This window comes from Mandrillus leucophaeus, unplaced genomic scaffold (assembly GCF_000951045.1).
Source record: "Mandrillus leucophaeus isolate KB7577 unplaced genomic scaffold, Mleu.le_1.0 Scaffold413, whole genome shotgun sequence".
NCBI lineage: Eukaryota > Metazoa > Chordata > Mammalia > Primates > Cercopithecidae > Mandrillus > Mandrillus leucophaeus.
In genome coordinates this window covers 1,006,190-1,023,170 of record NW_012104399.1, presented here as the reverse complement: position 1 = coordinate 1,023,170, position 16,981 = coordinate 1,006,190, and the positions used below count along the sequence as shown (strand labels likewise).

At 37.8% G+C, this 16,981-nt stretch overlaps 1 protein-coding gene across 1 annotated transcript in view; it reads right to left on the bottom strand.

Moving 5' to 3' along the window:
• Positions 1-12,737: 12,737 nt before the first annotated feature.
• The window catches only part of CDC14A (cell division cycle 14A), a 180,290-nt gene continuing 176,046 nt past the window's right edge, over positions 12,738-16,981 (bottom strand). The window contains exon 16 of the mRNA XM_011992531.1: positions 12,738-14,759. Within this exon, the coding sequence (XP_011847921.1) occupies positions 14,730-14,759 (30 nt within the window). The 3' untranslated portion in view covers positions 12,738-14,729. The remainder of the gene's footprint in view (positions 14,760-16,981) is intronic.

Below are 16,981 nucleotides of genomic sequence, written 5' to 3'. Positions count from 1 at the left end.
GTGCAGCACACCAACATGGCACATGTATACATATGTAACAAACCTGCATGTTGTGCACATATACCCTAGAACTTAAAGTATAATAAAAATAAATTAATTAATTAATTTTAAAAAAGGAAAGCAGATCTACCCTACAAGATAATCTAGAAACCCAGGTGTCTCCTCTGTTGCCACTCCATCATCCCCTAGGGCACTAGTCTTCAAAGTGTGTTCCCTGATCAGCAGCAGCATCACTTGGGAATTTGTTAGAAATGGCTCCGACCCCCTGAATCAGAAATTCTGGAGATGGTGTCCAGAGATCGGTGTTTTAACAAGCCCTCCAGGTGACTTTGATGCACACTGATGTTTTGCCTGTCTACACGGCTGAAGTTATTTCACCACTGCTACACCCACATTCCAGCCCACAGGAATGGAGAAAGGCGAAGGGAGGGCAACCAGCTTCCTTTTTAAGAATGTGACCTGAAAATTCCAAACATCACTTCTGCACACATCTCCACAGTCAAAACTTTGGTCTCATGGCTGCTCCTTGCTGCAAAAGAAACTAGGAATGAATTGTCCAGCCAAAAGATCACATGCCCTGCTAAAACTCCAGAGAGCAGGGAAAATGAGACTGGATACTGGGGCAGACAGATGCAATTTGCAGGCTTATGGCACAAAAACCAAGTCTGTTTTATCATTTGTTTTAAGCACAGTGCCTAGAGTCTACCAGCTTTACAAGACCCTTTTAAAATGACTGCTATTTGGAAAAAAATTACTGGCTCTGAAATACAAAAGGAAAACTTTAAAAAAATTAATATGTTATTAAATAGTCACCTGCAATTAAAGTCATCATTATGTATAAATTACTTACGTGGAATTGGGGTGTATTTTAATATGTTTAATATATTGTATAATGGGGTCTCCAAAAGTATCCAGGTCGGCAGAAGCCTTGAAACAGCCCTGCATATGTTCCCACATGACCTCTCTGCCCCATCCCTCCCTCCTGTCACTCTGCTGCAGCCACTTGCAATCCCTGAGTGTGTCCCAGTCTCTCCTCTTTCCCATCCAGGCATCTTTGTTGACAGCATCTCGCCCTGTGGCTGCCTCTCTGCCCCTACACATGTGCTCCCACTTTTGCCCAGCTAGTCCTACTCAGCTTCCATGCCCGAGCTTAGACTTCACCTCCAAAGGAGTCTGTCTTGATCCCAGTGCCATGGTTTGAACGTTTGTCCTCTCCAAAACTCATGTTGAAGCTTAATCCCCAATGCAGCTATATTGAGAGGTGGGGCCTTTAAGAGGGGATTGGGTTATGAAGGCTCTGCCCTCGTGAATGAATTAGTCCATTCATGGATTCATGGATTAATGGGTTAATGGATGAATGAGTTATCGTGGGAGGGGGATCGGTGGCTTTATAAGAGGAAGAGAGACCTAAACTGACATACTTAACCCCTTCACCATGTGATGGCCTGCACTACCTCAGGAGTCTGCAGAGAGTCCCCACCAACAAAAGGCCCTTGCGAGATGTAGCCCCTCCTCGACTTTGAACTTAGTCTCCATAACTGTAAGAAATAAATTTCTTTTCTTTATACATTATCCAGTTTTAGGTATTCTGTTGGAAACAACAGAAAACAGACTAAAGCTGATGACCAGATTGCCTAGCCTGTGTGCCCCCAACGCCCCTGAGTGTATCACTGCCATGGTCTGACTTCTCTGGCATTGAGTGTCCCCTCTTCAAGCGGTAAGCTGGTCAAGGGCAAGGCTCTCTTTTTGATTAGAGTACATAACATGTTGTAAATATTTAATCATGTGCCGACTGAATATTTCCCTTGGGAACCTTTATACGTGAGATCAAGATTTCAACCTCAATTATCTTTCTCAAGAGATACAACTCACATTAGTAGAGTCATGCCACAGAGCATTGTATTTATTTTTCTAAAACACTTCAAAAGCTTCATGTAACCACATCCTCCTGGTTTATGCTAACAGATTATTTTTAAACAGAGTGTTTGTTGAAAACACGTCACAGAACCTCATACCTGATCCTGACAGGATCCAGTGTGGACTTTCCTGGTACTGAATTTCATGATCCACCAAAACATGATATAGCAGCTGTCTCACATACTTTGGGAAACGAAGGGTATGTAGCAGCAGTGAAAAGAGGCTGATTTCCTGTTGCCTTCCTCCCCTCTGTGCTGTTAGCGAAGTCACAGAGCAACCTCGGTAAGCACAACACTGAGACTGTCTAAAATCCCATTTCTAACCCCAGCTTATTTCTTTAGATCTTGCTCTCTCAGATATTACACAACTGAGAATTATGTTGATACGGGCCTGTTTCAACTCTACGTTTTCCAAAGGAACAACATCTCTATGCTGTTTTATAGCCAGATTTGAGAGTAATTCAGCTGCACGTGAGCATTCACCATCACAAGAAACCCTAGAGGTGGAGCTTTTTGAAATTATGAATTTATAGAATGATGAAGCTGCAATAACATAGCGTATTTCATCCTGAAATTCTTTGCCTGATATATACAAAACCTTGTAATGGTGGTTTTCAGCCTTCTCCTGCCCTACGAGACTTCAGAGGTTCGACAGCCTCATTTCAGCAGCAGCAGCAGCTCACGATGGTAGTGGTATCAGGGACTACACCACACAGCAGTGGTTCTCAGATGGGGGTGATTTTTTCCCCCAAGCATACATTTGGCAATTTCTAGAGACATTTTGTGTTTTCAAAATTTGGGTGAGGAGTGCTATTGGTGTCTAACGGGTAGAAGCCAAAGATGTTGCTGAGCATCTCACGATGTCTGCACAGGACAGCACCCTCACAATAAAGAATTATCCAAGTCAAAATGGCAACAGTGCCAAGACTGAGAAACCCTGCCATGGAAGTTAAAGGGTCAGGGTCAAATCCAGGGCCTGCTTGTTATTAGCCATGTGACCTGGGCAAGCTATTTCACTTTTACAGACCTCAGTTTTCTCACTTGTAAAATGGTGATAACGTCACCTACCTTGGAGGAGTCTTCAGCTTCCCAAAGTGGCCACATTACTTTAAGCGTGTTGCACTCTAAGTGTGTTGCACTCTAAGTGTGTTGTACATATTAGTGACAACGGTGATTCCTAACATAGGGCAAGGAGTAGAGGATAAAAAGTGACAAGACTCCTCAACAAGGACAAATCTGAATTGGACAGGGGGCTTATAAAACACAGATTCAGATAAACCCCATTTTTCCCTTCCAAGAGTCACTGTCTGTCATATGAAGTTCACAAAGCATTTTAAGGGAGCTGTGACCCTCCCAAATTTAGGTGCAAAATGTGTATTTGTGCATTTTTCTGGAGAAAAGATTGAATAATTTTATTGGTTTCTCAAAGCAGTTTGTAATCTCGAAAAGATTAAGAACGATTGATATTGTATCTGAATACTTATGTCCCTCAAAAATTCGTATGTTAACATCCTACCCCCTAAGGTGATGGTATTAGGAGATGGGAACCTTTGAGGGGTGATTAAGTCATGAGGGCAGAGCCCTCGTTAATGGATTAGTGGCTTTATAAAAGAAACTCCAGAGAGCTAGATAGCCCGTTCTTCCATGTGAGGTCATAGCTAGAAGGTACTGTCTATGAACCACAAAACCCTCACTAGATACCAAATCTGCTGATGCCTTAGTTTTGAACTTCTCAGCCTCCGGGACTGTGAGAAAAACAAAATCTGTTGCTTATAAGCTACCCAATTTATGGTATTTTGCTATAGCACCCCAAACAGACTAAGGCATTATCTGATCACATTTTATTGGAAAGAAAATTGAAACCCAAAGACAGTGAACTATTTACCCAAAGTCACACACAAAATGATGGAGTTAGGCCTTGTACCAGGTGATCCCACAACACTAAGACAGATGGCTCTATTGAAGTGAGCTAGGACATAGTTTCCCAAACACAATCCCTTGTTCTATCCTATTAATTTATGAATTTCTACATTGATCTTTTCTGAGTTAATTAAGCTGTGATCTTCAAATCTTCTCTACTTAAACAACTCAGGTCTTGTTTAGATAGATCTGCAGGCTGGGTTCCAGAATCTGAATTTTAACAAGCTTTTTTGTTAAACAAGATTCTTTCCATGCTAGTATTTGAGAATCATTGAAGTGAAGGATATTTAGGCTGCTCTTGTTAGTTTTTGAGTGTTGATTTGTAAAGCTGCCAAGACATTTCTTTTCAGGACTACGTTTCCAGTTTTTCCAGGAAAACCAATTTGAGCTAAAATTACTTTGGCTTGGTCTCTTTCCAGAAGTGACTTTTTTCCAGTAAGAAGTTTAGTATAGTTTATTTTTTGAATCTGCTTTAATATATTTGTCTGATTGAGATAGGAACTAGATGAGGAGGGTTTTGTGTTTTCAAGCATTTAGGAATTATTTCATGTAATTTACGTGAGGACATCAAATTCATATTAAAGAGGGGTGTGTGTGTGTGTGTGTGTGTGTGTGTGTGTTCTCTCACATATAACACTGATATGAAAAAAAGATCATACATTTTTAAGCAAATAGCCACAATTATCATCCTGAGTTAGAGTTAAGCAGCATTGACAAAATCACAACATAACTAAGAAATATCTAAGATATTGTTCATGAAATTTTAGAGTCAAAATTATATTAAGAAACAACAAAACCAGGAGCTAACATCCTGTTTCTACATCACTGAGGTCATCATTGATGGTGAAAAAAAAAAAAACTACTTCTATTTCCTGCATCTCAGAAATAGCATATTTGCTCCTGGCTTCAGAGCAAATTGGCACTCTCAATTTCCAGAAACCCCTCTCTCAGCTATAGTCCTTGCAAATTTTGAAATCCTTCTCTGGATACTGGGCACAACCCTCTGAGACTCAGTGAAAGCAATGGCCAAATATGTGTTAGAAGCCCCTGCCATGGAATTTCAGAGCTACAGTCATCATCCATTTCTGCTGCTTATCAGACATCTCTTAGATACACAAACAGCATAAACCAAACTAAACTCCCTGTGCTTGCAGCTTGTTGGGGTGTGGAGTAGCAGTGATTCTCTGTGTGTTAAACACCCCTCATTTCATCCTAATCACCTCCACACCCCTCATGTCGTGGGAAGTCAGATTGTGCGTACACAGACCCAACTCTGAGTAGAAGCCGCTCGTAAGGTTTAGGGTTCTTTTTCAGGTGGGAAAATGCAATAGTTTGCACCATTCATTTCGCCATTACTCTGTACCATACTGTTTGCCAGTGCTGTCCTGGAATATCTCTGTCTTGCTATGCTGCATGTATGGTAGATAGTTGTTTTGTCTGCCCAGCAAACCCCTTCATCGCATTTTTTTTAAATCAGAACCCCTATGGGTCAGAAAACAATTATCTTTCACTTGATTTCAAAGGGAGTTCCCTGTTCTCTTATGAGCTCAGCCATTCAAACTCCCCACCCCACCCCAGCTATAATTTGCAGGTCCAGAGGTGATTATGAGTCACTTCCCGTTGGTGAGGGTTCAGGGCTGACAGTCAGGCCAATGTCCTTGGTGACTGAACCCTAAGTTGCAAAGATGTGGCCGCTGTTGGCATCCATGTTTTCATGAGATAGGATGTTTCTGCTAATTTGGAGCTCCTGGTTCCAGCTGTACCTGAGGCCCAGGCACTTACCATTTATTGGGTTCCATACGCTTGTGGCCTACACCAGTTAATGTTGGGTTTCTCTCACAATAGAAAAACACCAGCGAATACGTGATTATGGCATTTCCCCAAGTGGGTTGTGAGCTCCTTGAAGATATGGATGAAGGCATGGGGAAGACACCTTCTCATCCTTGTTCCATTTATTTGTATTCCCCACAGTTCCTACTATCCCTTGAGCAGGATATTAACTGATAGACGAGTGAAGACTATTTAGCCTATTATTTCTCAACATAAATCTCAATTTTTAAAAGCTATCCTGAAGAATTAAAAATCTTATTTTATTGTCTAAGAGTTCCCCAGGGATGGGGGTGCAGGGAGGAATCCTGAAGAGACAATGTTAAATGGTTGGAAAGTTTGACTGCCCCTACCTTTAAATGACATGAAAGTATTTAAGGAAGGAGAAGGAGAAGGAGAAGGAGAAGGAGAAGGAGAGGAAGAGGAAGAGGAAGAGGAGGAGGAGGAAGAAGAAGAAGAAGAAGAAGAAGAAGAAGAAGAAGAAGAAGAAGAAGAAGAAGAAGAAGAAGAAGAAGAAGGGAAGAAGAAGAAGAAGAAGAAGAAGAAGAAGAAGAAGAAGAAGAAGAAGAAGAAGAAGAAGAAGAAGAAGAAGAAGAAGAAGAAGAAGAACTAAAACAAATAATTTGAGTCTCCTTTTCTCTGTATAGTGGTTCTTTTTCCTACTGTGCATCAGGAATAACTCTGGAAGCTTTAAAAAAAAATTAAAAATAAGTCGTAGGCCCCATGGCCCAAGTTTTGATTTAATTGGTCTGGAATAGAGCCTGGGCACCATTTTTTTTTTCCCAGAAAACTCTCTGGAATTTTTATTGTGACTATGGTGAATTTATAGATGTAAATGGAGAATACTGACATCTCGTGTTTCATTGGAAGTACCATAAATGTGTTATCCCTTCCTATTTGTACAGATTTCTACAGCTTTATTGAGGAATGATTGATGTATAATAAAACTATGTATATTTAATCTATAAGATTCAATTAGTTTGTAGATGCAAGTACCTGTGATACTATCACCACAATCAAGGTGATCAAGATATCCATTATCTCCAAATGTTTCCTTGTGGAGGAAACACACTTTTATTTTGGTAAGAATACTTCATGTGAAAGCTACCTTCTTAACAAATTTTTAAGTTCACGGCCGGCACTGTATTGTTATCTACAGGCACTAGGTTGTACAGCAGATATCTAGAATGTATCTGTCTTGTAGCTATCTGTAACTTTATATCTGGTGAACAACTCTCTATTTCCTCCATTTCCTGTCTGTGTTCCTCAGAAAACTGTGAACTTCAGCACAACGGTTTTAACTTTGTGTCTGTTGCTCCACAGCAGCCTTTCAATAAACGTTGCTGAATGAGGGACTGAATATCAATCCACAGTCAACTTTCCAATCTGTGTGGCTAAATATGAGTTATTGTACTTTATTCCCTTCCTGCTGTCTCAATTTTTTCGGAACCAGCAATGTCCCCCACCAGAGGCAGTAGCCCAAGAAACCTCCCCGAATCTTTCCCAATACAGCTTGTTCAAAGTTCTGCTCCCCGTAGGACGCGGTCCCAAACCAGATTTCAGTCAGAACTCTAGATGTAATCGCCAGAGCTCCACTCAAGAAAATGAATCTATGTAACCATTTCTGAAGAACTCAGATAAAATGTGAAAAGAAATACAAAGTGGAATTTTAAAAAAGGCCTAACCTGTGCTTATTATGTTTCAGTTACGTGGGTTACAGTAATAAAAGGCACACAACCCTAATTAAGGATGTCACCGCTTAGTGAGCGAAAAAAAAAAATTATACTTTGCCAAACCCAGAGTGAGAAAGGCTTCCTGAAGAAGGTGGAAAGCAAGCTGATGCTGAGAGGGTTGATTTAATGTGGCATGTGAAAATATTTAAGAAGGTGACTTAAAAGGTAAGAACACATTTTTAAAAACTTGGTTTTTTAAAAATAAAACATAAAAAATAATTAAAAGTTTAAAACATTCCAAAGCAAGAGAGATATATGTGCAGAGAAAGTTACAGATGCCCACAGGCCTTCCATTTAGCCTAATCCCAAGAGTGAGCTACCCTGGACTCGTTTTGTGACCCAAAATCCCCAGGCAGAAGAGTCTAAGGACAAGGCCTACGAGCAAGACATTTTGTCAGCTCAAAATGATCCCACTTAGATTGACAGCTTGGCATCTGTAGACTTTCAAAAGCTGTTAAGCCTTCGGGGTAACTTTAATTATTCAATTACTGTAGGCCAAACAAGGTACTAAAGTGCTACGAATCTGTAAGTAACCTATATGCTATCTTCTTATTGCCCTAAGATATATTCATTTCTATAAATGTTGTATCATTTTAATTTATATTGTTTTAAGTTTATCATTTTAAAAGCCTCTGTTGCCTACCTTTTGCAATCATTATTTTTTAGCTTTAATTTTTACTATTCTTTTTTTCTTTGTCTTTAAATTGCAGTATTTTAAAAACTGCATTAACTTACACTTTTATTTCTTTTACTCATAAATAACAGGGAAGTGGCATAGATATTGAGAGCAAAATTTTGAGACTAGTTTATCTCTTACAGCAAATATGAGTTGGTGAGTTTCTCCTACTCGTTTGGCCTGAAAGAGGTTGGAATATTGTAGACATCGGGTCTACAAAGAGGTTGGAATATTGTAGACAGCAGGTTTACTGTGGCCAGTAGAGTGTTCTATAATGGAAAGCTGCACCACTTCCAAATTTATCCATTCGAAAACAAAACAGAAACCAGAGCTCTGGCCCATCTGGAACACTAGAGTCCCAAAAGATAGAGTTCCCGTCTCCTAGATCACAACTCTTCCCTCCACAAACAAGTTTTCTAAAAACACAGGTTTTGCGTCCACAGCCTGAGGGAAAACTGCACATTAATTTAAATGGGTTTTAGTTCCTACGAAATTAGTTGGCTGTGATCTAGGGTGTACAGAAAAGTATTTAAAAATCAGGCCTGAGACTGTCTTGTGAATGGCTTGCTTGCAAGGTTGTCTTTGACTTGTGCCTGAGAACTTGACTGGTAAACGGTTCCGCCTACACTGATATAAAACTTCCTCTGAATGATAGGTGTAGTTCATTGCACCTCAACTGTGTAAACAATATGGTTTATGTGGAATACCTGCTTTCCTTCTGGGCGTCTGGAATTTTGATCATGCTCTACAAAGGCTGCCCATGTGACCAGCCAGCAGTAGAAACCGAGGATGCTGAGTCTCCAATGAACTTCTTTGGTAGAAAATGCTTCACACGTGTCACACCTCCCTAATGGGGGAATTAAGTGTGTCCTGTGCGACTCCACTGGGAGAGGACTCGTGGAAGCTGGTGCTCGGCTTCCTCCAGATTTCACCCCATGTGCCTTTTCCCTTTGCTGATTTTGCTTTGTATTCTTTTGACTGTGATAAATCTTAGCTTGTGGGTATAACCATACGTTGGGTCCTGTGAGTCCTTCTTAGCAAATTATCAAAACTGGGAATGCTCTTAGGGGCCCCCAATACACAGGGCTTTGCTAATTAGATAAATAATTAGATCCTGACTTAGTAACTGACTTTCATCTCTCCTCCAGACCAGATGAGTGAACTTTTCCTCTTTTGGTTTACCTTAAAAATTAACCATCCTAACTACTTGTCACTTAAACAGAAATCCTTAATTAAGGATAATTTGCCCCAACAGATTTGACTTTAAAATAGATCAAAGTAAAGTCACAGTTTGTCAGCTTAGTAGATTTTCAAGGTTGCACTCAGCAGTCCCACTTCTTGTCATGACAGGGCAGCCATCTCAGGGCCAGCATCTCTGATTCACCCTCCAGAGCAAAAGAGAGAAAGAGAACTCCAGGGCTGGTGCTCTATGCGGATGTGATAACGAGACCGTTTGAGCCCAGGGATTTTGCCACCAGTGTCTCTGCTAACAGATGTTAGCTGTATAGTTCCTGCAGTGTTGTCATTTGACGTGGTGCCTGGCCATTTAGTCGCTGGTCATTGAAGGCACCAAAAAGGTAAAATAAGCTACCAGCTGGACCTGAAGCAGCAGGAAAAGTCTAGGATTGGCGGCCATGCTTGTGAAACACATTGGTATGAAAAGTGGAGAAGGGAGAAAGAGGAAGTGAATATTACACAAAACCTCAAATCAGAAAAAGCTAGGCCTACCTTTCCAATCCTGCTGGTCACACTCGGCAGATGCTACATTACTTTACAACCCCAAGCTGCTTGAAAAGCTAACTGGTGACCTCTCTCCAGAGTTGATAAAACTGCCTGGAACATGCTTGTTGAAGTATGGTATCCAATTTATGTTTTTCCATTTAAAACAAAATGTCTCTCTACCTGTAAGGAACCTAGATTTTAGAAAAATGGCTCCCTCTCCTCCACCGTTTTATTCATTTTTGGGTTTTTCACAAAGACCAGCTCCTTTCTTCCCAAGTCTGTGGGACCCTGTGTCTTCCAAGTTTTATTTAACTTCCCAATATAAAAAAGCATATGTTACACTTACATTAGCTCTAGTAAAGCCCAGTTATATGGTAGGTTGGTAGGAGAGTAGTAGGTAGGTAGATAGATGGATTCTCATAGTAATCTGATCTCTGGTCCCAATTTTGTCCTTCCACATACTCGACATAATTATTTTTGGGGATCTGAATATCAAGAATGGCAGTCTCACTTGGAGATAATCTTTTCTTAAAAATTGAGTAAAGTGAGTGCCAATGAAGAGTCCTGGAATTGCCTAAAAGTGCGTGTGTGGCGTAAATGCGCCCAGTCTGGAAAGAAAGGACAGATCTCCTATGATGTCTGAGAGGCCGCTTTACTTCAGCTTCAAGTCTCAGTGTCAGTTGCCTCGAAATTCAATGTCCAAAGCCCCTATTTACTCTCCCTATGGTACACTTGCTTGGTTCTATGAAGCCACTTCAGATCCTTTTGGAAGACAGCCATAATACAAATAAACAAAATACCACTGGCCATCCATATCCATAGGTTCCACATCCATAGATTCAACCGATCAGGGATAAAAAATATTCAGGGGAAAAAAAAATAATTGCATCTCTACTATACTGAACATGTACAGACATTTTTTCTTGTCATTATTCCTTAAACAATATAATAATGATTTAGGTGGCATTACATTGTATTAGACATTATAAGCAATCTAGAGATGACTTAAAGTATACAGGAGGATGTGCATAGGTTATATGCAAATACCACACCGTTATATATAAGGGACATGAACATCCTCTGATTTGGGTATCCACAGAGGTTCTGGAACTAATCCCCATGGATATGGAGGGATGACTATATATTTGATGGATTACTACCCCCAAATCTGAAGTTTCAATGTAAATATCTGCAGCCAGAGTCATTTCTACAGTTACTACCATGCCCCATTCTTCACTTGCAGTACAACTTCTCAAAAACATGTGGTCAACTTGATTCGAACCAAAGGAGACACCGCCAAGTGGTGATGTGATTTACTTTGATTTTGGTGGCGTGCAGCTTAAAACAAGGCATGGAGAGTGAAAAGGTCAGCTAATTTATGTTTGTCCACTTAAAACCTGTTCCAAATACGTTTCACATTAAAACTAGTCTTTTAACGTAAGTTTCTACTTGTACTTAGCAAAAAAAAGTTTAAAATTCTCGAGAAAAGCTATTTTTCTCCTTCTTGATATGATTATCATAATTCAATCCATAGAGAGGGAACTGGGTGGGAATATATTAACATTTCAATTCAGCTCAAAATAACTTAATACAATTATTTTCTACTTTCCATTATATGCCATAGTTGTCAACCCTATGCAACCTATGTGTAAATAAAGGAGTTTTCTGCTGTAAATTATATCCTTCTGTAATTGGAATTGTCCCTAATTAATCTTCTGAGGAGACATACAGTGACCAAATTCTTGCTTTGCTAAGTGTTGCAAAGGGGACTCTGCGTTATGACGGTACTTTGGGATTGAGTACAGACTTCTTATATGACATGAAGCCCATGGAGTCCTGTTCAGCTTATATACTAACAACTGGTTTAATCAGACTCAACATATTAATGGTTTAACATGTCACTGAAGAAAGCATAGAAGTAAAAACAACTTTCAAAATACATTTGTGTATAGTTGGTAAATTCATGTTCCTGCTATATTTGAATCACATAGATAGTCTTCCCAGGTGTGTTTTGAGATTTATAAATCATTTTACATCTGAGGATAAAAAAAGAAACATGTAAACTCAATAGGTGAGAAATCTGTTGAAACCAGCTAATTGATTTGTTTTTTTACTTCCTTTTTCATAAAAACCCAATCTGTACAAAAAGAGATTTCCTTCTTCCCTGTGAAACAGGTTCATTAATTCATAAGAAATCTCCTTCTTTAAGATGTGGTCCTATGAAAACCTTGGTACCCCAATTGTTTCATGCAATGTTGTGAGGACAGCTATTTGCAGATTCCCAATGCCAAATGTAAAACTACCTTCTCATCCACAACCTTTCCTTTGCACCTTCTGGGGGACTTTTGGCCCTAGAAGCATTCTTAAAAAAAAAAAAAAAAAAGAAAGAAATTAAAGAAAAAAAAAACCTCAGAAACATCATAATGCAGAGAGATCCAGTTTACTATATAAAATATCTCCAATAAATAGTGTAGCTTCTTCCTCCCAAGCTGACTTTTCAGGGCAGAGATCCAACAGGTATGAGGTTTGTTCTAACTGATTTATTTCTGTAATTTCTTGTTTAAGAAAAATATCATTCTTTTTCAAAAGAAACTGATGACCAATCATACAATAGTCATCAGTAGTCATAAAGAACTAAGCAGGACCCAAAACACTGTTCAGGATCAGTCTTTATTGACAGAAAAAAAAAAGAGAAAGCAAGCAAGAACCTAACATTATATGATTTTTGTGAAATTCAAAGTGTAAGGTTTCTGTGAGCTCACTGTCGTGTATTTCAGGCAATGGCCACAACCTAGAAAGTCAATAAAAGATAAACTCAAATCCAGAATAGAGATCTTGAAACACTCAAGGCACCGACCACACTGAACCAAAAATAAAATTATAAAGAGACTTCAGTACATTGAAAACTCAAAAATCCAAATTATAAATGCCAAAGAATAAGTGATTGCATAAAACTTTTATTATTTATTAGCAGTGTATTCTTCTACACTTTAAAATAGAGCAAAATATCTTTTTGAAGATAAACTATTCATAACAAAATACATGTCAAACAATTTTTATTATCAGAGTAGAATTACTTTGCTATATACTTTCTATATTATATACATCCACTTCTTGGTGTGTCTATGTATGCACATGTGTAAAGTAATTTTAAGACATATACATGTACATACATATGACATATATACACACATAATTATGGAAAATTTACAGTAGTCAACTTTACAATCATTTTAATAGCTTCACACAAGTTAGTGTTCACAGAACTAAAACTGTCAACATGATTCCCTCTCCCCTACTTCTCAAATGTCATCTGAATTACTTTTTATAACTTGAAAAAAATACTGTCATCTTCCTATACAATTAACCAATTTTTTACAATAACTCATAATAAAATATTTTACTTTTTCAACTTTAGAAAAGATACATAATTCCACTTATTTTAGTTTTTGATTCCTAAATCATACAATTCATTTTTTTATCAGTTGAGTGTAATTTTTGGTACTGCAGTTACTGAAGGTTAATTTAACAAACCTGAGTCAAACATTCATTCAAATGCCTTTTTAAAAAACATAAAACATGAACAAGATGTTTTGATGAAGCATAATATAATAGACTCAAGGTACCCCCCCCAATAAATACATTATAAATAACTCAATGGTTGGGAGTAAATAGCACTTCATATGAATCCATTTCACTAGCACTTTCAGTGTCGAAGCAGTCCATTCTTAAGCAGCCTGGAAGGATATCAGGATGTAAGGCTCCTCGATTCCTCATAGAAATGAAACCTACGGGTTTCTGAAGACCTAAATATCAGATCATACTTACATGAAAGGGCTGTGAGTACCTATAAGGGTCCTTTCATTTTCATATTAGGTTCCAGATATGCTAGCGTGTGCAGCAGGGGGTTGTACCCTGTTTTAAAAATATCTCCTTTAATACAGAGAACTACTTAGCAGCATCTTTTTCAGTTTTTTCTCTCCATTGATTTAAAACTGATGTCAAACCATGTGTGATTACAGGCAACAACAACCTCGTACCCAAAGCAGGATATTCTAATTGGGTTAAGAACTCTTTTGAAAGAAGGAAGGAAAGAAAAACATTTGGAATATTGAGTCACTTCATAGAGAAAAACCATGAAACCATGCTCTCAGAAGAAATATTCAGTGAATTCTGATCTTCCACTGCATGCTAAGTTTTTTAAAGCCCCCCAGGATGCAAAACTAACTCAAATTGGCTCAGCAACAAAAACAATGGGAAAGGGAATTGTCCTAAATAAGTCATCCCATGCCATTATACTCTTGGTAGAGATAAACTTGGATAAACTCAGTGTAATTAAACTGACTTCCCAAAAGAATGAACTGATCTGCTGTATTTATAGTGGGAGCATAAAAATCACTTTCTAAAAACTTTCTCCCTTACTTCTTCTTAATAAGAAGGAATTCTTTATTCATTAGAGACAAAACCATACTAAAACTAAATAGACTTAAAATACAAATTTTTGGTAGCAAACAGCAGGAAAATCTAAATCAAAATATAGTCTTGTTTTTACATAATTTTATATATTTATAAATTTATCAAAATAGTCTTTTAAAGTTCACAATACATATATAATGTAACACTGTACATGTAAATATAATAAATGTATTACCAAAATACATTAAAAATAACCCTTCAAAATACCAAATTCAACATTAAAACTGTCTTTAAAAGTATGGAAATCTCCATAAACATAGTTTCAGTGCATTTATAGTAGTCATTAACCAGTTTTCTGTTTTCAAGTCTCTTGAAGGTGTTATCTTAGTGCTCTCTTTAATTTAAGGTAAGAAGGCAGAGATATTCTTCCAGCAAGAAGTTGCTTTCCCTCTCCACTGCTCGTCCAGATGAAGAAATTGTGTCTAAGAGAGGAACGGCTTTCACTGGAGTGGCAAGGCCTTAGTAATGAACATATTCAGACTGAAGGGACTGTGCAGGGAAAGACATAAACTGAGGTTAAATTCCATCACATGTAAAACTTCTAGCAAGTCATGCAGCTTCTCCCTTCCACACAAGGCAGCTTAGGTCTATTACACCAAAGATTAATGAAATAAACTAAGCCAAAATAGAAACAAAAAGACGGGAGACACAAAGCATTAGCTAAGTAACAATGAGATATTCAATTATGCAAAGTGATTGTAAGAAAACTTCATATTTTAAAAGGTTTACTAATTTATTTATAGTGACTAAAAATTAAGTTTTAATTTAAAAATTGGTAGGTAGCCTAAACTCATCTCTAAGCATTTCTGCAATTAGTTTTACTTATAAATATTAAAAGATACTTTTAACTAATTAAAGATTACTAGAATATACTTTGAGATGATTTATCCTTAAATTTAATTTACTACATATCAATGTCAGTGGCATGCTTCTAATGCAGAATTAGCAGCCATTTAAATAAATTCCTTAAGAATGCTTGAATTTATAAATATCTTACAAATCCTTTCCCTGAAGGGGACACGAAGTACTACCATTTGATTTGAAAGATCATTTGATTTGAAAGATCAGATTTGAAATCTGATCTTAAGACCCAAAAACATTTATACAGAAGAGTCTTCCTGTCAGAATTTAATAAACAATAGGCAATTTTCAAGTAAACAATACAAGACACCATATTAGATACTAACATGTAAAAGGAGCATGATTGGGATATGTAATCAGAATGCCTGGGACAACAGACATAAAACAGGAAAAGATAAAGAGAGTTACAGAAAGTTTGCCAAATAGTTATTTTTTTTTTAGCAGGAAACAGTGGTCAGAAAAAGGAACATAAACCAATCTAAACATTAACAAATTTTTTGCTCAATTCTTCCAATTAAATGCCTGAGGACAACAAAGTTTACTTGATTTTCTAGTAAATGCCCTTTTCTCCCACCCGATAATTATTTCTCAAATTAGTCTGTAACATTTTATTAACAGGTCTAGTCAATTATAAGACGGGTTCATTTTGGTGATGATATAGGTTATCAGTAAAAAAGAATCTGTCCATTTTCCAAAGAACTTACAAAAGGATTCAAGGTATTTTTTCTCAGCTTCAAAACCGCAGTGAATTTTACACCCTATGAACAGCCATTTCCTGAGTAAGTCCCTATTAACACAGTGTGTCAAAAAGTTACGGTCCCTGACCGCAAAGGGCGAAAGCCACAATATCATAACAGACGTGAAATGAAAAGACAGCGGTGTCAACATTAAATAGTAATACATGTAGTGTAACGTTAACATTGTGCACCAAGGAAGGCTTAGGTGAGAGGTAGTAAGGGAAATGGGTGGTTCTCAAGGCTGCCAGTTTCAAGAGCTGTAGGAAAAATGGAAAAGGTTTGGCTATTAACTTTCTTGTATGTGGTTCATGCTAATACTTCAAAACAGGAGCGAGATTATCAAGAATCAGAGCACTATACTATAAATATACCTGAACCCACAGTGGGAATAAAAGAGGTAAGACCCTGAGGAAGTCCAGTGAAATTGGTCAAAAGCCTTGAAGCTCATATGCATTCCACTTGAGGGACACCAGCTAACACGCTCGCAATTAGAGCATAAAAAATTTTTCTACGTGCTTTTTCTTGGTTTCTTCTAAGTCTGGCAAGCAGTCAGAGGGGAGAGCCAGTTAAGTCCCCCAGCTATAAGAATGCCACAAAGGTATGTTGTGTGTGTGTGTGTGTGTGTGTGTCTGTGTGTCTGTGTGTGTGTGTGTAGCTCAGCTAGTGCTTTTTTGAGAATATTTAACTTTTACTTTTGTTCCAGTTAGTAAAGTTGTGCACGTTGTCACTAATAGAAATTAGAAAACTCTTCATATTACATATAACTTAGAACGAAGTTGTTATTGCAAGCTCCATCAATTATCAATAAACAGAGATGTAGCAAATAAACATTAGACAAGCGACCTTTGTTAAGCCAACTTTTTTACAGGGTGAAGTATTTCATATGTACCTCAATAAAGAGGGGGCAAATATGTATATGTGCATATATTTCATATATTTATATATATAAACACACCCATATCTATTCATTTATTTATTTACTTATTTAATGAATCATAGTACCCAGTGAACTGGAAAACAGAAGTAGTCTAGAACATTTTAAAGATTTCTATTATGCACATGGAGAATATATTCATTAGTCTTCTGGCCAAAGCCTTTACTTTCACACAGAGC